General features: G+C 41.8%; 1 protein-coding gene across 1 annotated transcript; it reads left to right on the top strand.

Annotated features, from left to right (window-relative positions):
* Positions 1–1,761: 1,761 nt before the first annotated feature.
* pdgfbb (platelet-derived growth factor beta polypeptide b) lies at positions 1,762–16,846 on the top strand. Its single transcript, XM_069675760.1, has 8 exons — positions 1,762–2,432; positions 7,748–7,844; positions 9,828–9,884; positions 11,753–11,946; positions 12,036–12,218; positions 13,073–13,907; positions 14,012–14,151; positions 15,352–16,846. The coding sequence occupies exons 1-7, from the start codon at positions 2,367–2,369 to the stop codon at positions 14,146–14,148; spliced, it is 1,569 nt and encodes a 522-aa protein (XP_069531861.1). The 5' UTR covers positions 1,762–2,366; the 3' UTR covers positions 14,149–14,151; positions 15,352–16,846.
* Positions 16,847–23,854: the final 7,008 nt, after the last annotated feature.

Below are 23,854 nucleotides of genomic sequence, written 5' to 3'. Positions count from 1 at the left end.
GAAAAACAATGGCATCCTATTATTCACTGGGCCGTGATTGAACTGGAAGAAAAGACTTCACTGACTCTGGGGACATTGTTCATGTGGCTACAGTACTGAACAGTCTGAGTGAGGATACGTCTCTGATATATATTGAGCAGTCTGTTTCTTTGATGCTTTTCTCCCATGATTAAAACTCTTAAATTGTTCCACCTGTCACGTATTATTATTATAACTCTGCACTATTTTCTGTTTGAGTTTGAACACGCAGAGTCACCCTCAGCCATTGTTCAGAAATGTTCTCCAAACACAAGCGACCGTCAAAGGTCAGGACTCTGAGAATAACTCGTGTGATATTTAGAAACACCTTTTGTGTCCTGATCGCCCGGCTAGCGGTGATGCTGAGGTAACAAGAGGAGTCAGCGGTGACCTCTCCAGCAATAGCAGCATGCATAAAGGTCTGTTATGCAATAGGCCGATTTAAGGATCACAGGTCATTCATACGAGTGGACTTTGCTTAGAGCATCTTGTGTTTGACGTACATTTCATGAATAAAACAGTGATCGCAGGTTGATCAAGTCACAAAAATGCATATTTTGCATAAAGCTAACGGTTAAAACTCACATAGAAAAGTATCTCAGTTGTTAATAATTGTTATTATTACCACAAATATTCAGAGACAGGTATTTGAAGCTGTCATCACTGATCACAGGTGCATTGTTATTCATGCATTAGAACCTGAATTTATCCATTAGGGGTGTAATTATAAAATGTTGTGTATAAAAGTGATGGAGGAAGTATTAATTAGCTGGTTGGCCTTTGAATGCAGCACATTATACTTCCTTTATACAGTATCAATTGGAAAGTACACACTTGTTAGTTAAAGTGTTGCATTCAAAGACTTACTGATGTAAAACTACATAAAATAATGTGCAGAAAAAAATACTATGAGTGTTAAATTATTATGTATTATAGTATCTCGAAAATGAAGGTATAAAATGTTGTGTATCCATAAAAATGAATGAAGTATTTAGTATTTTGTTTCAATTGGAAAGAACTCCATTGTAAGCAGAAGTGCTGCATTCAAAAACTCACTAAAGTAAAACTACATGCATGTATTTTAATAGTCATATATTATAGTATCAAATATCCTTTAGACTTAATGAGTAAGTACAGTTTTACAGTTGTTGTTTGTCTCAGTGTGTTTAACTCAGTGTAAGTTTTGTTAAGTAAAATAATCTACTAAAATGCATCATATTACATATTTTGGCATAAGATCTTTATCTTGAATTTAAACTGTTAAATAAAGTCTTAATATTTCCTTTTGAAAACGTAAATACTTGGAAAAAGTAGAATGACTTCATGCTCACTGCTCTTAAACACTGACATTTTTAGTTGATAACACTTATGATAACTGTGAGTGGTATATAATTTCAGATCATGTAAATTCAGATCATCAGACAAACCCACATGTTGGCCCTGCCTCGTGGATATCTGCATAAATGATTCACTAGGAATTCAGAGGAAATATTGCTCAGAGCGGCTGCTGTGAGGCGTTTGTGGACTCTTTGTGCAAAGATTATCACCCATTCTTCAGGCAGGGGGCGGGAGAGAGATACTGTGGAGCAAAGAAACAGCAGCAGACTCTTGGAAATCTGCTGTACCCCTCTCCACCACCGCCACCACCATCATCATGAGCGCTGCGTAATCAGGCAGGTCCAGGGCTGAGGCGCACCGAGCCACACAGAGCTCTGCGTATTGATAAGACTCCTTGGAAGAAGAGGACGACAAACTATCGAGCTGACCTGCGACGTTATTTTAAACGCATCACGGTTAAAGGGGCCACTGAGGACTGGAAGTCACTGGGATTTTTAATTGATTGTATTTGAAAGAAAACGGGACATCCTTGGAATATTTTAAAGTTTCTTACTTTATGAGCGTCCTGGAAAGTTTCGTCTTGACAAGTTTGGACCTTTGATGTTTGGAAATGTCGTAAATTCTCATTTTGATTACGTTTATCGATTCAGATTCGCGCTTTTAACCGAAAACTTCTGCGCAAGGTGGACTAGAAAACTAAACATCACGTTAAAGAAACTCAACTAAAAATTGGAATTTTATTCTTTTCTTGGAATTTTATTTCACAAGGGAAGTTTTGTGTCTGAGCGAGCACGAGCGCCTTCATCATCTTTTACTTCCACTTCTACTTCTACTCCTTTTTCGGATATTTCTGCTGCTGAAGAGAGACAACGGTGCGGGCGAACAGTCGACGCGCGCGCAGCTCTGCAGGGCGAGCCGCTGTCCCCACGCGCGCAGTGCTGAGGAGAGAGGGACTCTCGCGCTTCCATAAATGCCCGGTCCGTCGAAGAGGCTCGAGGCTGGGCAGCAAGATGAGCTCGTGGGTACAGCTGCTGCTCGCGCTGCTGGTGGCGTGTCTGCGGTTTGGCGTCGCAGAGGTGAGTTTACATCGATCAGAGGAACTTTTTTTAAAGCTGTTTGAGGAATTTTAGAGGTGTAACAACTTTATTCACATATTTAACTCTGCAAATATGTTAGAAAATTGTAAAAACACAAGTTTTATTGAACATTTTAGCCGAGCACTGAAAGGATGTACTTACGCTAGCTTAAATGAATTTAGCATAATGTTGAAATTCTCGTAACGGTGCACCATACTTCCCAAGAATGACCTCAACTTGCATTATGTTCATTTATATAATTATTTTATATTTTATTGTCTTTCAAACATGAATTATTAGTTATTATCAAGAGCAGACTAATAAACACATTACAGGCCCACACGATAATCAAACCCAGGTGATTTTTATAACGTTTAAGTCGGTGCACCTGCTTCAGTCTGGCCTCGTAACAAACTCCAGTCGTTCCCTTTCATTTCTTCTGAGAGGGTTGGGATCCTCGCAGTAAATAACTGTTATTCCTGCCATTAACTGGCGTTATGAATGGATGCCCAGGGGCACACACATGCAGAGGTCGTCCTCTGACTGATGAGGAGGCAGGAAACAGAAGCTGCCATGATAGGCTCGTTCACAGCTGGCTGCTGCACGTGGTGAAGTGATGCGTTCATGGATGCTGTTCCAGATGTTAAGCAAGGCCTTAAATCATGTCAGTGCTCATTATTATCATACTTTAATATCATGCTGTAGAGTCAGAAGTTGCAGGGACACTTTCTTTTAGCTTCGGCTTTAATATGTTCAGTTTGTCAGGCATCAAAACAATGTAAGTTATAGCCTTGCTAAATGTTGGATGTCTTAATGGAGACAACCGCAGAACCTCATTACTTTTTTAACTGAATGTTTAGGCTTTTGAAGTTTGTGACAGGAATACTGCAGATGATGACAGATAGAGTTGTTTATTTTCCAGAATCAGAAATGCCCCCAAAACTAGCTAAAATGCAGAGTCTGGTATTAGCTTGTATGCCAGTGCGCCATGCGCTTATTTAATACCGTAAATAACTCCCCCCTGAAAAATGAACTTGTTTCTATTTCTTCTTCTTCTTCTTCTTCTTCTTCTTCTAATAAGTAGAGTAAACAAAAATAATATGTTTAATGGCAGCTACAAGCAACAGCTGTTTTAAAGCAGCAAAGAGCAACCTTGGCTGCTAGCAAGAGAGTGTAATGCTAGTCAAAGCCAGCGAAACGTTAGCTAGCAGTGCTTTCTAATCACACGTTTAAAGGCTGTATTTTTTTCTGTAAAGTTAAGATGATATTTATCAATAAAAAAAACAATATAAAGCAGTATCATGTTAAAAGTCAGTCCCTCTAAAGAAGGTAAAGAGGGGCTGCGTGCTGAGTTTTGCTAGCTAGCTAGCTAAGCTTATTTTTAAGTGCTTAGGTTGTTGTCAGGGTTTTTAGGATTCCTTTATTGTGCTTATTTACACCAAACAATGATAGCAATAATATCACACACAGGCTTAGTAGTGGACAGATGATAAAGCATATTTTTTTATCACACTGGTATTAAAGGTGTACGTGGTATTGGTCAATACTCCTAAATAGGCCTACTGTAGATATCAAAATCGGTATCAGGAAGGAAAAAATGGTATCTGAACATCTCTAATTAACTAACTAACTAATTCCACATAAATATTTCTGTAATACTTGTGAAAATAAACAGGCTGTAGTTAAATATGGGTGCAGGAGCTGGGGGGCAAAGTGTGACTTTCTGTTGAGGTCAAACAGGAAGAGAAAAATTAACTGAGGGTCTAAAGAGGGTCAAATGAGGCTTGACAATAGCCGCCATTTATATGGTCAGTCTCTTTTGTCTAAATGGAGTGTGTAGATGTTGGTTCAGATGCAGATTTAATCAGTGCTTCCGAGCCGGGTGATTCATGTCCACTAGCAATGCCAGTGTTAGTCACTTGAAAAACTGAATGGGGTCAAAACACAAGTCAGTCAAAGGAACAAACCTTAAAGGAGGAACAACTCCTGTTTAAGTTGTTTCATCCAGTCAGATGGAGCCTTTTGGTTTTCTTCCAGGACTTAGTAATTGAAACTATAGGATGTCAATTGAAGAAATATGCAACACTGAACATCTGCATGGTATATAATCCATGTAGCTTCTTATCAAGTGTTTCTTCCTCCTCTCATTCACTGAACAAACAGTTTGTGTTTGCATATAATCTAAGTCACATAAAGGCAAATATAGAGTGAAACACACTTATGATGAATGACTTTAAGTTCCTGTCATTAGCCCGTCTTTTCTTTTTACGGCCTCTGCAGGCAGCACATGTAAAAGCAAATATGACAGGCCGAGGGTTTTAGAGGGAGAACGTCACAAAGGCTTTGATGTATACAACCAGGAATTCCCCCAAGTCTTATTTTAAAGTTATAGTACGGCAGCTCTGAAATGATGGAGTCTGTACATCCCTTATAAAAAGAACATTATTATGTGTGAATGTGTATCATATACATCCAGGCTTAAGTGCCACATAATTGGCATATACATTAAATTTTGGGCCACCAAGGAAGGATTTATTTACCTTCTAGCTCAAACATTTCCCGTCTCTTCAAATCAGAAAAAAAACAATGACAAAGAAATCAATTAAAGTCACATTTATTTTTTAGCAGTGTGCACGTGGAAGCAGAGTTTCAAAGGCTACATGTGGAAGCTCGCACGTGCTGCTGCTGCTGCTGCGCCGGCAGCAAACTCGAGCCCCTAATTAAGTACGATTAGACGTTCCCGCTCCTCCTCCTCCTCCTCCTCCTGCAGCCTCTGCCTGTACCTGGCCTTCCTCAAGATGTCCAATAGACCCTGAGGGGGGGTGAGCTGGCTTCAGATGCTGGATTATATCAAAATAAGGGTCTTTTTAGAAAGCTTGTAACATTCACAAAAATAAGGCTGGACAAACTCTCAGATACGCAAAGAGGAAAGTCACTGCATCTTAAATACAATATTTAATCTTTAAAGTGATAATCTGGAAGATTTTCATGTAAAGAAATGTCTGTTAAGTCACTATCGCCGAATGAGGTAACACAATGGTGATTGAGCCTATGGCCCACTGATGAAAGCCTTTGCATTTGCAGTATTACAGACAGGGTGTCTGTGGTGACTTTCGCGGAAAAAATCACAAGCGGCGTCCAGTTAGTGACGCGTTTTCCACCAGCCAGCAGTGGTTGGTCTGCCGGAGAGGGTAGGCGGAGCTAAGCGGCTGCTTTTCCGGTCTCTGCAAGTGTTGCGAGTAAACAGTAATCTACTATGGCTGAACAAACAAAGAAAAGATGGATGACTACAGATACAACTTCAACAAGAAGTGAAAATCCAAAGAAAAAGAAACAAACTCGACGCTCAGATGAAGCAAACAGTCTGAAAAGGAAAGGCGAGGAGAGTTACAACCAGAGCCAACCGTGGACGTCACACATGCAGCACTGTCTGGATATCTGGGAAGTGTGCTCCTGCAATTCCTGTTTATCACCATAGGTGCCACCAAAGAGAACGAAACTGAGATCCTCGAGATTACCACTTTAAGAAGGATTACATTCTTTTGTGTAAAAGCTGTTTTATCATGTAGATATATTGGATGTAGGCTATCTGGAGTTGTTAATACCGGGACCAGTATTGGTTGCAGCCTCTGCCTAAAAAGCGGTATCATGTGTCAATGCACCGATTTTAGCCCCAAAATATCAACTGGTTTCAGGTTAATTATGTCAGCATAGAGTGTTCTCTGAATGTCTCACACTCTTCATCCTGTAGTTGAAAATAATCCATGTGGCATTTCTTCCTTCTGGCTGCAGCTTTTGAATGTGTTTACATCTGTTTTGTTTATCAGACTCCAAGTGTTTATTTAGTATTTCCTGCTCAGACACAAATGGCCGTGACGGCAGGCACCACTGCGAACAAAGGCACACATCCTATAATTAACATCAGACACAATTAGTCGAGCGGGCAGATCTGCTCGGTTGGCGGAGGGGGAAGAAATCACCCTGATGACTCCTCTGGGGGCGCGGGCAGCTCTGCAATAGAGATGTTAGTGTAATACAGCAGGCATTTCCCCGCCGTACAGTTTGACTCTGTGAAAAGCTGAACAACAAACAATGGGGGAAAGTCAATGGCGTGTAGTGCAGGCAGGATGAGAATACACGTTCATGCATGGATGGCTGCTTCCTTTGGCTCAGACCTGCCTCCCTGTAGGGATCCTTATTCTCTGCACAACCTCAACGGATTCTCACACTGAAAGAGGTGAAGGGGTGCAATATTTTAGACATCTTGTATCCCGAAAGCTTATGCATGTTAATTTTAAAACATTCATTCATTTATTTATTTATTTTGCTTGCAAAGGGACAATGCAGAAACAGAAGTGTTGGATGTAATGCACCAGAGTTAGCTTAAAGCTAATCGTCACCTGCATCGCCTTCCAAACATCCACATAAATATAAGATATGCACTGATTTAACTCGACTACAACACATGACACATTTCAGAGCGACAGGAATAAGTTAAAAACAAGGATACAAAATGATTTGTTTCAGCGTTAAGCAGCTTATTTTGTTTATCGTTGCACCTCCAGACCACATTGTCTCCTCAGATTGCCTCACCGCGAGCTGCAAAAGCACATCAACCTTCGAGGAAGTGTCTCGACCCACGTCTGATCCGTGTCCGATTTAACCCGTCTTTTATTCATCCATTATCCTCTCCTCTCCTCTCCTCCTCTCTGTATCGCTCCTTCCCCCACTTCCTGACTCCTTCCTGGCTCCTTTGACCCCTAAATGTTAGCAGATGAGAAGACACAACGCCAATAGTCATTCACCCCGCTCTTAGTGACCATTGTGTGTCTGCTTTGGTTAATACTCCCCCCTCCTCTCCCCTCCTCTCGCTGGCTGTCTTACCCATTAATGACGCGGGGGGTTAAACCCACACTCAGGCTGTGGAATCACAATGTGGAGCTGCTGCTTGGGTTTGCTCTGCTGGTGTGGAGGTATCATGGTATCAGCCTGATATTGTTGATGCCTCATAATCATGTCTCACCGATGTAAACAAACCTCTAACAGCCCCAGAGAGCTTTACAAACTTCGATGTAGTTGTTATTTTTGTGTTTATTTTTCAAGATCTGTCCATTTATGAGCAAAAGCAGGTTTAAATGTCTTTACAAACTTAAACACATGTGAAATGATTGCCGGTGGGACGCTGGGTGGGAAATGCTCAAAAATCTATTCTTACAGTCACGTGCGCCTTCTCCTTTTTCCCATCATCATGTTCTCAGACAGTGCAGAGTGAAATGTGTCTCATATGAATGTTTATATGTGTGTGTGTGTTTCAGGGGGAGCCTCTGCCTGCAGCGCTGGTGGAGCTGGTTAGAAACAGCCCCATCTCCTCCATAGAGGACCTTCAGCTGCTGCTGCTCTCTGACTCCGTAGGTAAAGACCAGCTCAATCTGCTTCTACACACGCTGCAAACATACTCAAGACTGGAGGGGGTTATTATGGAGCCTAATGCATCCTAAATGTCCTGTATCAGGAGCACACTTATCACATATTCATATGAGAAATAACATGTTGGTGACACAGATTTTAACTTTGTTATGAGAAGAAGAACATGACTTTACTTGGTTTATTGCTTGTTTTTTTAACTCCATATGAGGTTATTTAAATGCATTTTTACCTCATTTTTAAGGATGATATACTTCTGCATGAATTAAGAAAGCTTGCACAACATTTGGGATTCTATGATCCTTTCAAAATAAAATGCAAAAGGCTTTAAAATGCTGCAAAAACTCTACTTTGGTAATATGCTGTGGTTTTACCTCCAACAAAGAGTATTTTTTTTGCATTATTACCTCAGTTTAAATGATGGTATATTGTTGTATGGAAAAAGAGAGCTTGCACAACATTTTGACTTGTAAGACCCTTTCAAAATAAAATGCAAAAGGCTTTAAAGTCGAGCTGAAACTTCATTTCGAGAGTATCTAGCTTCCGTATCGTGACGCATTTCCGAGTGAAACAGGACGTGCAGGCGGGACATATCATTAGAGGGATTTGATTTGATCGTTGAGAAGTGGGCGTAGACAGACGTTCTCCACAGCGCAGTAGCTAGCTAACTGACCGAGCGTTCTTGGTGCTCTGCGGCTAAATGTTGCATATTGGTTGAAATTGTTTGGTGCTAACTCTACGTAAGCACGCGTGAAATTTAGTTTTACCGGAAGAAAAAACGATCTGATTTTGATATAAGAATACGAAGAAATGGATTTTTTTTGGCCTATATTGTCAAATAGATGCACAATATTACAGGGGATGTGATCTGAAAGGATTAAAATGACATTTTTCATTTCACCTCGACTTTAAAATGCAGCAAAAACTCTACTTTAGTGATGTGCTGTATTTTTTCTCCAACAATACAGCTCCAACGCATTATTACCTCATTTCAAATTATGGTATATTGTTGTATGGAAAAAGAAAGCTTGCACAATCTTTTGGCTTCTAAGACCCTTTCAAAATAAAGCTCAAAAATCTAAATCAAGTTTTCTCACTCCCTCAGAAGTTGGACAGACATCACATGTGGTGTTAACAGATTCTATTTTAATGGTAGAAAATTGAGAGAGTAATAACTCAGTTATACTAAAAAAGAAACTGACAACATCAGGGAGCTACTCTTCTACCCTAATCTTTACTTGTAAACATCAGCGGTAATGAAACACACAGACAAACAAATGGAGAAATGAGCAGTGCAACTTTTACTCAAGATGTTTCTCTTCTTCTCACATGCACTCCCCCCAATCCCCTCTTTGCCCCCCGCCTCCCTCTTCTTGCACATTCTCACATTTACACACCCACATACAGATTGCTCTACAAGGCCTCAGCTTCTTCACATGTTACTTAACTTAACTGGATCCTGACTGGGGTCATTTTATTGGTTGTGTAACTTTCTTGGAGCTCGGAGGAAATGCCCGAATGGTTTGTTTCTTTAATAGTATTTCTGTAACCTTTGACTTTACGTTGGTTTCTGGTGACTTTTTCTTGGATGGCTTTAAAGCCAGGTTTGGGTTTGGAAGGTTTTTGAAGGAGGGTCAGTCATGCATGATCTTGAGCTTCCTGTTGTGTTATAGTTTGTATCTTGCATTGTTTTGTCTGTGTTATTGTTTGGTTTCTTCTGTCTCTTGTTGATGCATTATCTAGTTTAAAGGCCCACCTCGGGACTGGCATTACAAATAAGCTCGAGCTATAAATGCTGTAGTGTGTGTGTGTGTGTGTGTGTGTGGCGTCGGTTTACATGCTTCATAGTTGTGAAAATAAACACAACAAAAATAAATAAAATACACCCCCATGCCAGAAACAGACCGGTCATAAATAAGTTTCCACATTAACACGAGTTACATGCTGCGTTTGTTTCTTGTTGTGTCTCAGATGAGGAGGACGGGACTTCTGCAGCCAATGGAGGTCACAGACTACCACGGAGCCTCGGTGAGAAAACCCCCCTGTTCTTACTTTTTACTTACTCTTCGTTTGTGCATCACGACAGACAAAGACATCACCACGTCTGAGAATTCACACCTCATAAACACGTTAACAGACGGTTGTTGTGCCGGCACGGAGGATTCCTGATTCTCCTCGTGAACCTTGAAGCGCTCCTTCCTCATCAGAGGAGGACCGTGTGCGAGTCTCCTGGGACTTGATTGATGTGACGAGCACGGCTCTAGTGACACGCTAAAATCCTTCCCATTAACCTCTTTTTCTCGCTCTCATGATAAAGCAGATGTCTGAATAACTGGACATCAATCTACGACACTATGGGCGACTTTGTTGCTGCATGAGGAGATACTAATGATCCTACATTAATCCTCGTGTGAACTGGGCCCGGTCTCTGACATGTGTCCTTGTGCTGTTCAAACAGAGCAGGCTGGTGAAGGAACTGTAGCGGATCCCGTGCAGGATATTTGCATCTGTTGCATGTTGCATTCTGCTTTCATTAGCACACATATATAATAATTAGGCCTCTCATCTCTGCCAGGAGTTAATCTCCAAGCAACTTGGGAGGGTTTCCATGGAGCCACATGTGCGCTTTGCTCTTACTATTGATTCAACGAACACGTACAAAACTCGGGTGTTAGCTGTCCAAATAGTCAAATTAAGTAAAAAGACCATCTTAAGGTGCAGTGTGGTCGGAATACTAACACGAGTACACCCAGCCATCCTCACACACAGAGATGGATTACTGAAGGGGCCTCCTGGGCACAGGCCCAAAGGCCGGGAGGTCAACAGAGGGTCCCCAAGCTTGACCTGTGAGATGTCACAGAAAGAGATGCAAAATGACCACAAGGAGACACAATTAAACCAGAACCACACGGCAAACAGCCACAGAGAGACAAAGCTGCTTGTGAATTGTGAAAAGACATAACAAGATTATAAAGACACAAAAAGTGGTCAAAGATGGGGGGAAAAAAAGACATGAAGCGACTATAAAGAGACAAAAAATCAACCAAAAATGTGAAAAAAAGTTTCAAAAAGATGTAAATGGACCACCAAGAGACATAAAACAACCAGAGATATGTAAATAATCAGGAAAAACACATACTGGACTACAAAAGTACAAAACTACAGATGTTAAAATATGTTGCAGGAAGACGTAAATGGACTACAAAGATAAACAAGACAACTAGAGATGTAAAAATAAATTGCAGAAAGCCACAATGAGACAACAAAGAGGGAAAAAACAACAGACAGACAGAAAGCAGCTACAGACTCAAAAATGACCAAAAATGTAAAAAATAAGGTTGTAAAAATACATATTTGGACTACAAAGAGAAACACAACGACCAGAGATGTTAAAGAAAAAGATGCAAAAAGACTGAATGGACTACACAGAGACGCAAAACGACGAGAGATGTGTTAAAAAAATTCAAAAAGCCATAATAAGACAACAAAGAAGAAAAAACCAAAGATGTTAAAGAAAAAAACGCATAAAGACAGAAAGTGGCTACAAAGAGACAAAAAATTACCAAAATTGTGAAACTAAAGTTGCAAAAAGACATACTGGACTACAACAAACTCAAAACTAGAATACATTGCAAAAAGACAGAAAGAAATTTCTACTACAGAGAAAAACAAAACAACTAGAGATGTAAAAATACATTTCAAAAAGCCAAAATGAGATGATAAAGAGGACAAAAACGACCAAAGATGTTAAAGAAAAAGATTCAAAATAAAATGACTGCAAAGAGAAACAGAACGACCAGAGACACAACAAAACTGCAGAAAGAAGCAGAACTGCTTTATCATGCGAGCGCCCAGCGGTCCTGTGTTTCATACTCCCTCCACGTCTCGTCCCTCAGATGCTCAGCCGGCTCAGCAGGCTCTGTGTAAAGTTCGCACAGAGGTGGTCGAGGTCACACGGGCGATGTTGGACCGCAGCAACGCCAACTTCCTGTTATGGCCGCCGTGCGTCGAGGTGCAGCGCTGCTCCGGCTGCTGCAACACCAAGAGCCTGCAGTGTGTCCCTGTTGTCACGCACACCCGATACCTACAGGTAAAACAACACACAAATAATCATACCCGCAAGATCCTGCACAGGCTTTGCTACATTTGTGTTATATCTGATGTTCTAATCCTCGCCAGGTGATGAAGGTAGAGTACGTCAACAAAAGACCCACTTACGCCAAAGCGGTTGTGTCGGTGGTGGATCACGTGGAGTGCCGGTGTCAGCCCGCTCCTCGTCCCCCCGTGCACAAGAGGAAATCATCTCGCAGACAGCACAACCACCAGCATCGCAACCAGACGCTCAGCCACGGACACTCACAGGTACAGTACGAACACTGTCTCGCATGTTATTGGATCAGTTATAAGTATACTAAGCAGCACTACGTGTGTTTGTCTACCGTATGTACTGCTGACCCTAAGAATGCAAAAACATAAGGCTGAGGTGGCACACAATCAGTTTTCCTATGAGGATAACTTTTTGTTGTTTCTACTTAAACAATACAGAAGCATTTTGCTGCCACCCAAGCAAAGAAATGACTGATATATGGGCGGTACAATGTTTATAAAGCACTCCAACATACCTACAGTTCACCGGATGCACATAACAGCAGTTGAAAGGGACTCTGTGGACCGAAAGGAGTTTGGTAGCTCGTTCCACCACCGGTTGACTACTGAGGAGAAGAGTCTAGTCAGCGACTTAGGGCTCTGTTGTGGTGGGAGTACCAGGCGCCTTTCATTTGCGGAGTGTAGTGGGCGGGAGGGAGTGTGGACCCTGATGAATTTGATGCGAGTGGCGGCTGGGAGCCAGTGGAGGGATATGAACAGTGGAGTGATGTGCTTGATTGAAGACCAGTCGCGCTGCTGCGTTCTGGATCATCTGCAGAGGTTTGAATGTGCATGCAGGACGGCCTGCCAGTAGGGAGCTGCAGTAGTCAATGCCTGATATTGCAAGTACCAGCAGTTGTGTTGCGTGCTCTGGGGTTGGAACTGTCCAAGTGGAGCTGGCCATCCAAACTTATCATGTCATAACAAGAAAATGATATGAAATATCCAAAGCATTGCCTGGAACACTTTACATATATTATCATTTTCCTCATCTTCTGGTAGTCTTTAATGTTGAGTCAAGCATCAGTGGACTGAGCTTTATTGAATTGTGTTGAACTTTTTTGTCTCAGGTCAAGGTGCACTCCAAGGACGAGCTCCATCAGTGGGACGAGCTGAAGCAGAACCAGAGGGCCCACCTGGAGGACCTCCTGGAGCAGAACTGGAGCCCCAGAGGAGACTCCTTCACTCAGCCCGAACACGGGTACAGCCTGGCCAGGGAGGAATCGCGTCGCTCTGGAGGGGCTGTTCTTCTTTCTCCACACTGGACGCAAAACTCCACCAGACAGTTTGGGACTAAAGAGCAACCCGAGAATCCGGAGAACATGGAGAGGAAGAGCGGTCAGATCTCAAATGGCACCACGGATGTTTCCTCGGTGGATCACGCTGGTGCTGAAGTTAAGAACAAGGTGGTAGAAGGTGTGGATGGGTTGTTGCTCAGCAGTACTAAAGGGAAAGACACTGAGGGGAGCAGGGACACACAAACCCAAAGTCCATTACAGCAAGAAGACAAATCCAAACTTACAAAAGGCCACACTGGTGGGTTCTCTCACCCTGTTACTCACAATCCTCCAATCAAATTCAAACCCACAAACGCCCCCAGCGAGAGAGTCGGGACCAGGCTCCAACCGACCAAGGAGCCAAATCCAGAGCCTCGAGAGCTCGGGAGACGGAGAGACAATGAGACTCCCGAGGAGGCGAGGATTTTACAGAGCGAGGAGGAAAGACTGGAGCAGGAGAGAAAGGAGCTTCTACTTCTCCACAAGAGGCTGGACCAAGAGAAGGAGATACTGAGGCAGCAGCAGCTGAAACGGGAGGAGGAGGATAGGCAGAAAGAAACAGATAGTCAACATCACCAGCATGGTAAACATCATCATCATCTGCATACGATAACGACACAGAAACCAGGTACGAGACGTTATTAAACCCTAAAAAAAACAAATGACCACATCTCCAGAGCCGGCAGGGAAAAGTCTTAGATTCTTGTTTATTTGTAAATCCTATTTTGACAGCGACAACATCGACCACGACAACGCGGCAGCCCTCGGCTCCTGAAGGCCCCAGACCCCCCGCCCCCCGTCCAAAGAAAAGGATGAGGAAGAACCGTAAACGGATCAGCAAGGCGGCCATGAGAGCGATGCTGATGTAGAAGGTGAGTTTATATAGATTTAATGTCTTGCTCGGATGTGCCAATTGGCTTGTTCTTTCTGCCATGTTGCATCACATTCTTTAAACATCTATTCTCTGCGGTCCAGTTTCGTCTGGATCCGTCTTTTCCCTAATCTATCGTGTTACTCCTGTCGTGCTCGGTACGCACTGATGGATACGCCAAGGAACTGTCTTTTCTATGTGTCATTGAGCCATTCTTGTAGGTTTGTTCCTGATGTTTGGAAAGGTGACGTGCAATTAGGCATGGGTATCGAGAGTGGAATTTTTCGGTACCGGTACGTGATTGGTCGGTAGTGACAGCACCGATTAGCTTTAACGTAAACATTACATCTTATTTAATGTCGTTTTCATTCTAACGTTCCTGGTGTCCGTCCCCTAGTGATGACGAAGCATCCATCGTCAGGCAATGACGTTACATTGTTGTGGTCTGATGCTGGAGAAAGTCTAGTAGGGCTATATGGCAGAGCAAAGCGTTCCAAAGTCTGGGCTCACGTTACCGAATTTAACTCTGGTGCATCTTTGTGCAATGTATATAAAAAGGGAGCTGCGTCTAAAGAGGGGAACACGAGCAACCTCACAAGTTCAACAGCCTTAAAATCTGAAGCAGTGCAGTGTGTTTGACTGCTTTAGCTAGGCGGCTAATGCTAACGCTGTTGCTCGCGTTACTGCTCGTGCGTCCTCAGTGCAGCCACCGAGCTCCGGTGGCTGCGATAGCAAAATAAAAAATGGAGTTAAAACGCCTAAGCTTGCCTAAGTGTGAATGTTGAGTTGCCATGACAACCAGAAAACAATTTTTGTATCGCTTATGATTGTTACTGTAACTACATTAACTGTTGTTACTGTAGGAAGAGGACCCCAGCCCGTAACCCCGGTTACGACCCCTCTTCCAGAGCCACATTATCAGACATCCTGATAAAGACTTTTTAAAAATTCTTTTATTTGTTGCACCAAATGATGGAGAGTAGTATCGATAAATAACAGTATTGATACTGGTATCGATAAAATCCTAACTATACCCATCCCTACGTGCAAAAATGCTAAATATAAATAATCAGTGATTCCCGTCAAATGCATAAAAGCAAAAGCTCTCCCACCTGTGCTTATTATTAATGCACTTCCTGTTTTATTACCTGTGCCAGTATGACTGATGTCTGACGCACGTCTCCTGATGTTTCTCCTTCAGGGCCACAAAGGCAACTTGTGGATCCAGATGTGCAGCAGAGCGACTCCCTTCATATACGTATGTATTCACTTGTTGGTAACCTGCTCGTCCTGTGAGATCTCCTCCGTAACACTACTAATGACTGTCTGGTGAACCTGTAACTACACCTGCGTGGAGTAAGAGGAGGGTAAAGGAATATCAACGAAAGGTGGACCTCTCAAACGACATAGACCAACCTGAAGACTGACAGATGTGGAAGCACGACACCTGTGGGGGACTGAAACTGCATCGCTGTAGAACTGTGGAAAAAAAAGTGCAATTTCAAAACTCTTTTTGAAACATTGTTGATATCAACGGAGAGAAACTGCACTTATACGAGGACAGAACAAGTATAGTATACAAGTATAGTGGTGTTTAAATGACAGTGTTGCTGAAAGACTTTCCGACTGGACTACAAAGTGGAAAAACAGACTTAAAAATGGACTTTTGTGTCGATGAAGAATCTCGTATTGTGATCGGATAATCTTTGAGACAATCAACAACTGGCTGCAATAAGATGGTGACTGAAATTAGCAGTATTTTTACGTCTTATAGAACACAGAGGGATCAGCGTTAGGAAGATAAAGCTGTGTAGATTTCCCGCACTGAGGCCTGATATCATTTATTAGCTCCCTAAAACAGCCGTAGTCTCTCTTTAATCATATTTAATTATATTTAACTCAATGCAAACACTGGAATCACAGATAAATCAAAGATAAAAATGTTGCATTCGCAGCGTCACATCTAACCAGAGGTGTGAAGAAAAAGGTGCTATCCGGATACAAAGTAGTAGCTCTGCACCTGAGACGTGCTGTGTTTCATATTTATTAACCTCTGCCCTTAATGTGGGTTAAGTTCTAAACGAATGCTGCAAACACGATGAGGTTGAGATCAGAACGATGCATCGTGGTGGCAGAAGAAGACCTTCTGTGACCTCCCGGGATCATGCAGTGTTTAACTTGTATTCCAAAAAAAAGTGTGTGCATGTGTGTTTAGTGTGTACAGACTCCTGCGCACACCTACATGTCCGTCCTGCATCTCAGTGTTCATGTAGAAGCATCTATCTGTTTCTCTCTGTCTCTCTTCCACTGATCACTTTGAGTAGAAACAATTTAACTGCAACGTATTGTTCTCCAGCCGCCCCCTCTGTATTTGCTGATTCATGTAAAACATTTCATTTATAGGAAACAAAAAGGGACAAAACAAAAAACTTAAAGTAGATATTGTTTCTGTTTATATTTGCATTATTAACATGTAGATACACTGAAAATGGTCTTTGTGTCCAATAATTCATAATCAGCCAAAACATCTTAAGTTATTGAAAACCTTGGCTTGTTTGTCCTTCATGCAAACTTACAACTGTTACTGATTTTGTCTGTTTTTATTTTAAGATACGATGAAAAAATACTGAATGTTTGTGATAACAGTGCAACCTAATGCTATTTTCATAAGAGTATAAGAAGCTGATGTGCTTAAATCTGCCTGGTTTTGTGATTTTTTCTTTTATCCGCCGACATACAGGACTGAGCTTCATTAGAGCACACTTTATTATGAAATGTGAAACATGCAAGTCAGAGGAACTTAAAATGAAATATGATGCAAAACTAAAATTAACTGAATTTTACAAGCCGATAGCATGACTCTGTATACCCTTGCCATCTTTAGGCTAACATAGCAACCACGCCAGTCTCATAATGACAATGCTAGCATACTTGCGCTACATTTTTTGCTTGTTAAACATGCTACAAGTTATCAAGTTAGCATACTAACACTTATAACTAGTACTAAACAGAAAGTACAACTGAGGCTGTTGTTTAGTCAATAACTATGGAAGCCCGTTTCCGCCACTTGGATGAAAAAGAAAACAACTATCGTGTAGGTCATTATATTGAGAAACTGTGTGTCATTATATTGAGAAACTTTCTCAATATTTCGGCTTGGATCGACCATCAGGAAGTCAGGTGCACCAGCTTGCTTTCTGTCACTGTCACCAGAAAAGAGGTGTCGCCTGTATAGCTGGATGAAGAGCAAGGTATCATGAATCGACTTGTACAAATGACAAAATTAAGTAAAGAAACATTAATTGTGTTGTCACACATGAGGCTGTCCAGACTAAAATTACAGTAATGGCATGTGGCTGACTGACCAGTCTCATATAAGCAGCATGTGCCAACTGCTCCATGAGCCGAGCGTCCTGCAGCCTTTCGTGACTTTGCCTACAAGAGTTTTACACTTTATAAGTCAATAAATGTAAAGATAAAACAAATGTAACAGCTAACGTTAGATGTGTGTGCATCTGACAGAGTAATGAGACTGATCTAAAACAGGTCAAAACATCGTATGTGGCTGACTGCATCAGGTCAATGTGCGCTTTTGTGGGCAATGTGTTACAAGGACTGTCCTTATGAGGCCGATGACAACGTGTTTGAGAGCAGGTGCATGCTGTGGACGTAGGTGAGGACAGCGGAGGAGCAGCCCCGCCTAACAAAGTATCCAGAGCCGTGTAGACAGAAAGTCACCTCAGTGGAGGTCCAACATGCTCTATGATTCGCCATTAGGATGTTGCAACTCTCTCTGTCTCTCTACGGCTGTGAAAGTCAGTCAGTCACATACAGACCCGTGTGTAGGGCGGTCAGCCAAAAATGAAAAGGGATCCCCAAAGCTCTTACATGTCATTCTTAGGGAAATATGAATGTGTCTAAGAAATTTCATGGCGACATATCCAATAGTTGTCAAAATATTTAACCAAAAATAGAACTATTGTGGCACTAGATGCTGAAGCAGAGGATCACGAAAGTCATTAGAATTTATTTTCGGTACAAAGTTTGCTAGCATGGCTTGAACAAACCTCAGCTTATACTGCGCCAGTTGTTAAGTTAAGATAGAACTTTATTAATCCTGAAGGACACGATAGTGCCAGATCGCTCCAAAAATACAAGTTAGAGAAATACAAAAACAAAACTCTAGGTTTACTGCCCACTTCACAGAACCATTCACAGGAAGCTGGACAAAACCATGTCTCAACTGATCATCTTAGAAACCAGGTGATCTTTTTAAACTAAACTCCTAAAGAACATTCATTAGTAGTTTCACTGACAAATCCTGCCTTTTTACGACGCCATGAACTCTGTGACTCTCTTCCCACCTCCCTGAACCCGCTGTGATTTATTCACTGCGCCTGTGCGTCGTGTTGTACACACGGTGCATCTGCCTTCCAGAGGCTTCATATTGACTCTTTAAATTGAGTTCAGCACTGCTCGACGAGGTTTGCTCAGTGCGACAAAAGAGTGATGGAGAAGAGAAAAAGTGGGTGGCTGTTGTTCTGTAGGTGAACTCTGGCTCGCACTCTCGGGGTGGTTTGTTTTTCACATTTACCCACTTAACTCTTGGCTGCAGAAACTCCCCGACTCAGCAGCCGGCTGCGGAGCTACGTCTGCTAATTATTGAGTGAAGAGCTCATTTGCTCCCCTGTGTAAGTGAAATCATACGAGGAATGGCTTTGACGCACAGTAAGTGCTAATGTCTTCAGATTTAAACCATGCTTGGAGTCACAGTAGTTGACTGTAATTGTGTTTTTTTCCCACATTTTGGGCTTTAAGAACCATGTTTTTGTCTTGTCTTAAAGTTGTGTGCATAAATCAGAGGGTTTGATGTCTGTCTCGCATCTGCGTCTCAGCCTTAATCCCTCTGCGAGCCTCCTTAAATTCAATGTGTATTCAGGTATTTGTGCATTACTTCCCATTACCCTGCTGCCAATCTCGCACAGCCGTCCTACTTCTAAACAGCAAACTGTCTCCAAATTCACCATGCAGGTGGCATCCCCTGCTCTCTGCCTGCGTCCGAGCAGCTCCCCACCCCCCACGGACTTCAAATAAGAGCGGGGAAGTGCGTGGAGGCCTGCTGACTGTGACAAACACACACCGGCATGCTCGCGCTCATTCAAACACACACACACACACAGGGGTCATGCACCATGACAGTGTGGGAGGGTCTCTGAGGGAGCAGAGAGTGTGACTAAAGATGTGGAATGGTTCATAGCTGACTGGTTGACCTTAAAGGACGATAAGGCTTGTTAGTTCCAAAAACACTGTTACCTAACCAGCAAACAGCCAATGGAACAATATAATGACCCGTCTTAACCAGAACCTGATGAAGAATTTAACGAAGACCAACCAAATGTTAAAGTTAGACACTTCCTGTTACGCAGGAGATAATGTACAGTGGGCAGGATGGTATGGCAGAATTCCTCTATAACCAGTTTCTTTGACACAATCTCTACAGTTTGAACATCTTCCACACACTCTGGAACCACCTCTACAAACCGCCGTATCCCACACTGTGTTCCGTTTAGTGTTTACCAGTGTTGTGACCAAGTCATCTTTGCTCAAGTCCCAAGTAAGTTTGGTCCAAGTCTCAAGCAAGTCATTTTTTCTTGGGCAAGTCAAGTCGAGTCCTTAGTGAAGGCAAGTCAAGTCACTTTTTTCCCACCCAAGATCCAGCACTCTTACCTGTAGTATCCGGTCTTTATAAAGAGAAAAGACAAGGTGTTAGTAACTTGTTCAAAAAGTATGACAGTGAATTGTATCTGTATTATCTTGGCACAGACGCAGCCATGATGATGGTCTGGTCTGAGACCCTATTGAGTAGTAACGAGTACGACTGATGAGGCTTCTCTTTGGGGGCTTTGATGTTGCGTGTTGCCATAGCGAGGAGTTTGACTGACAGCCAGTCATCCAGTCATGACAAACACATATGGGGAGCTTTTTGAGTCGTCCAATCATGACTCCCAGTTTGCGCTGTGTACATACTTGATGAACATTTTATATTTAGCAGCTAACATTCAAACTTATGAATGCACGCAAGTCATCCAAGTCATCATGCCTCAAGTCAGGTCATTCACTTGCAAGTCCAAGTCACTTCATGTGCCGTCAGTTTTGTCGATCTACCTGTCGTAGTCTACAGTTTTCGTATCTTCTGTCGGGCTGTTTTCGTGTCTTTCCTTTTTTCCCACAGCGAACAAACGATCGCAGAATCTACCTACTACTACTTTTTGCAGATTGATATGATTACAGTTTGTCTTCTCGATTCTGCGAGTAGAGCGGCATCACTAGTAACGTCTGTCCTCTGCAGCAGCAGTCTGATATAGAGAGATTGGGATTCATCTGTGATTTGTTTAAGTATTTGAGCAGTGAATTCTGCACCTATGAAAGTGTGCATTTGTCACTTGTAAGACAACATTTTAAAACACAAGAACTCAGTATAAATTTCATCTACTGCCCAAAAGACTGTTGCCCCATAAGCAAAAAGAAGGTCCTGGGATTGAACTGGACCTATAGCTGACAACCTGACCTGTTAGCATGTTCAGTTGGTCACCTGGACCAAAAACCTGTAGCTTAGGTAAACTGGAATTGAATTGCGCCCGAAGTTTAAAATAAATTTGTTACCGTGCCTCCCGTGCAGTGCATTCTGGGAGAAGCTCCTTCCCAGGTGAGTGAGATTCAGTTCTTTCATCTTTTATAATTTAGGCTTGTTGTTTACACGTCGTCAATTGTAGAAAGACAAAAACATTTACAGCCGCGATAATCATAAATATGGGGATAATGGTGCACACTTTCACTTTTCAGTCTTTCCAGGAAGACATTCATAGTTTTGCACTCAGTTGTAGACGTGACACGGCCAAAAAACAGTCAATCTCTGAATGTTTTTGTTGCGTTTTGGGAAGAAACATCAGATCCTAAAGGGTTAAAACTGAAAGTTTCTTAAGGTGAGAACAAAGGTTGTGGGGAGGCCAGAGGAGTGTACGGTTATTATTTAGGGGAGTCTCTAGAGCATTGATGAATGCAGTGTCCTCCTAATTGATGGAAACGAGTCTGTGTGTGTGAAATCACGCTTTCAAACATGTGTTAGGCTCTGGGAAAGCGCATCCACGCAGAACAGGAGCAGCTTCAGTGTTACCTAACACAAAAAAAGCCAATTAACTTCAACATTTTCTCTTACCTAATCTTGTTGACCACGTTTAAAACCATCAAAATGCACATTATTAAGGTTTTCTGCCTCTGTTCCAGGTCTTATCTATCTGCAAATAAGCTGGTAAGTTTCACTAAAGAGTTGTAAAGTCATACGTACGTACATTGTAGAGTTTATATATAGAATTGCATGTACATAAATGTTCAGAGAGGTTGTTTCCACCTGTGTCATTCATATTTGAAGATAATAGGAATGCACCTTATTGTCCAGACGGCCTTAGAAGACTCTAAACTGCCATGTCTGTCTGTGTTTTGGTTTGGCCTGGATTCCCAGATGCACAGTAGTGAGGAAACAGGAGGCCTTTGAACAGGAGGTTACACAAGCATCCGTGCGGCGCCACGCACTCCCTACACCTTCCAGCGCTTTTATTTTCCTGTTTTTATGTACGACAAAGGACAGGGACATGCTGTACACAGACGACAGCACAAGTAATCAAGCGTCCACACACTAACGCTTTCCATCTACACACATTTTTCTCCTTTATGATTTCTCGTCGAGGCCAAATGGACGAGTGAGTTAGCGTCTTTGCGGGCATCATGACTCCGTGTGTCAAACTGCTCCTCCGTCTCATCAGACAGGAAGTCGTACCTAGCGATGTGCTGGAAACACAGGAAGTCGATATCAGCATGCCTGGAATTCCAGCATTGTGTTCTCTCTGCTGAGACAAGAAAGACCTGTGCGTCGCTCACGCATGATATTTTCATTACATAAATGTGTCATTTATAGCATCTCATAGCTACATGCATGCACACTCAAACTCGCCTCCGAACACTGACAGACCATAAATACTCTGCAAAACCGTGTCAGGTAGACAGATGTGCAGATAAACAGAGCAATAAATTAAATAACACTGTGTCTCTATGTATGTGTGTGAGCGAGTGAGTGAGAGAGTCTAGCTATACAACGTTGTGCAGATGCAGTGATATCCACCTCCTGATCTAAAACTCAGCTGTAAAATAACTGTACAAGTCTAACCTGAAAAATGAAGTATGCAGGATTGAGGAAAAGATGCTACACACAGTTACATGCGGCAGCCATTTTCCTCTTATGTCACATTTAGGGTACAAAGCTCAGATGCTGTTATAAGTCACACTGCCGTGACTAAACATAGAGAATATGACAAATTATTATAATGTCACCACTTCCTGATTGATAAGCAACTTAAAAGACAAAGACAAGTGAAATTCTGGAGGCATATCAGGCCATATTACAAATTAAAAGAATATATTTGATACCTCATGAGGTACCATCAGACAACAGCTAACATTAGCATTGTACCACTTCTTAGCCAACACTACAGTTAGATAATGTTACACATTACGAGAGGAGAGGCTTAAACTCCTTGCTACCATTACCGTTAGCTAGGAAATTATGCTTTTCCTATTATCTAGCTTTTGGGCAAGCTAAGTTATTAGCATAGCCTGCCTTATTAACAAGCTAACGCATTACACTGCAGTAGCTAGCAGTAGCTAACAGTAACATAGGGGGATAATGCTTTTCTGAATGTTAGCTAGGAAGGGTATACATCAACTGATGCCTAACTGGCTAAAGTATTATTAAATGTGTTGTTTTACTGAAGCCAAGATGAACAGGCAGAAGGGACAGTTCTGCCCTACAAAAAAATGAAGTATGCAGGATTGAGGAAAAGATGCTACACACAGTTACATGCGGCAGCCATTTTCCTCTGATGTCACATTTAGGGTACAAAGCTCAGATGCTGTTATAAGTCACACTGCCGTGACTAAACATAGAGAATATGACAAATTATTATAATATCACCACTTCCTGATTGATAAGCAACTTAAAAGACAAAGAAAAGTGAAATTCTGGAATAATGCTTTTCTGAATGTTAGCTAGGAAGCATATACATTAACTGATGTCTAACTGGTGTGAATGTGTAAATTAAATGTGTTGTTTTAACTTGTATCTAAGGCTAAGATAAACAGACAGAAGGGACAGTTCTGCCCTACAAAGTAAAAAACAAAGTAACTACAATAGAAATGTTTAATTCCTGTGAAAAACTTAAAAATTTGCTGCTAACTACTGCTAATAGCTAACTAGATGGATAGTCATAGCTTGTCTTAGCTTAAATGAAAGGAAAATGTTTTAAAATGATCTGTCACAAAGAACTTTCTGCTTTGTTAAACTAAGATCTTGTTTATAACTCAGTTATTTATAGCTAATGAGGCAGGAAGTGGGTAGGCCTAAATCTAAACCCCAAGCTAAATCCCAAGGAGATGTCGTTAGCCATTTCAGCTTTTGAGTGTATTTCATGTTAATTTAAAATACACACTTTAATACTTATAAGCCATTACTATTTATACTTATTTATTTCTAGATTTTTATTTATGATTACATATTTTATGAGCAGATGTTATTCAAGTTGTGATTACATTTCAGCCTTACACTAAAACTTTCATGCAGTGACAGCACTTGTGCAACACATCATAGCACTATC

Source organism: Semicossyphus pulcher, unplaced genomic scaffold, assembly GCF_022749685.1.
Source record: "Semicossyphus pulcher isolate SPU_LCO1_2020_fin unplaced genomic scaffold, fSemPul1.0.p SCAF_25, whole genome shotgun sequence".
Taxonomy (NCBI): domain Eukaryota; kingdom Metazoa; phylum Chordata; class Actinopteri; order Labriformes; family Labridae; genus Semicossyphus; species Semicossyphus pulcher.
The sequence above is the reverse complement of the archived record's forward strand: the minus strand, read 5'-3'. Positions and strand labels throughout refer to the sequence as shown.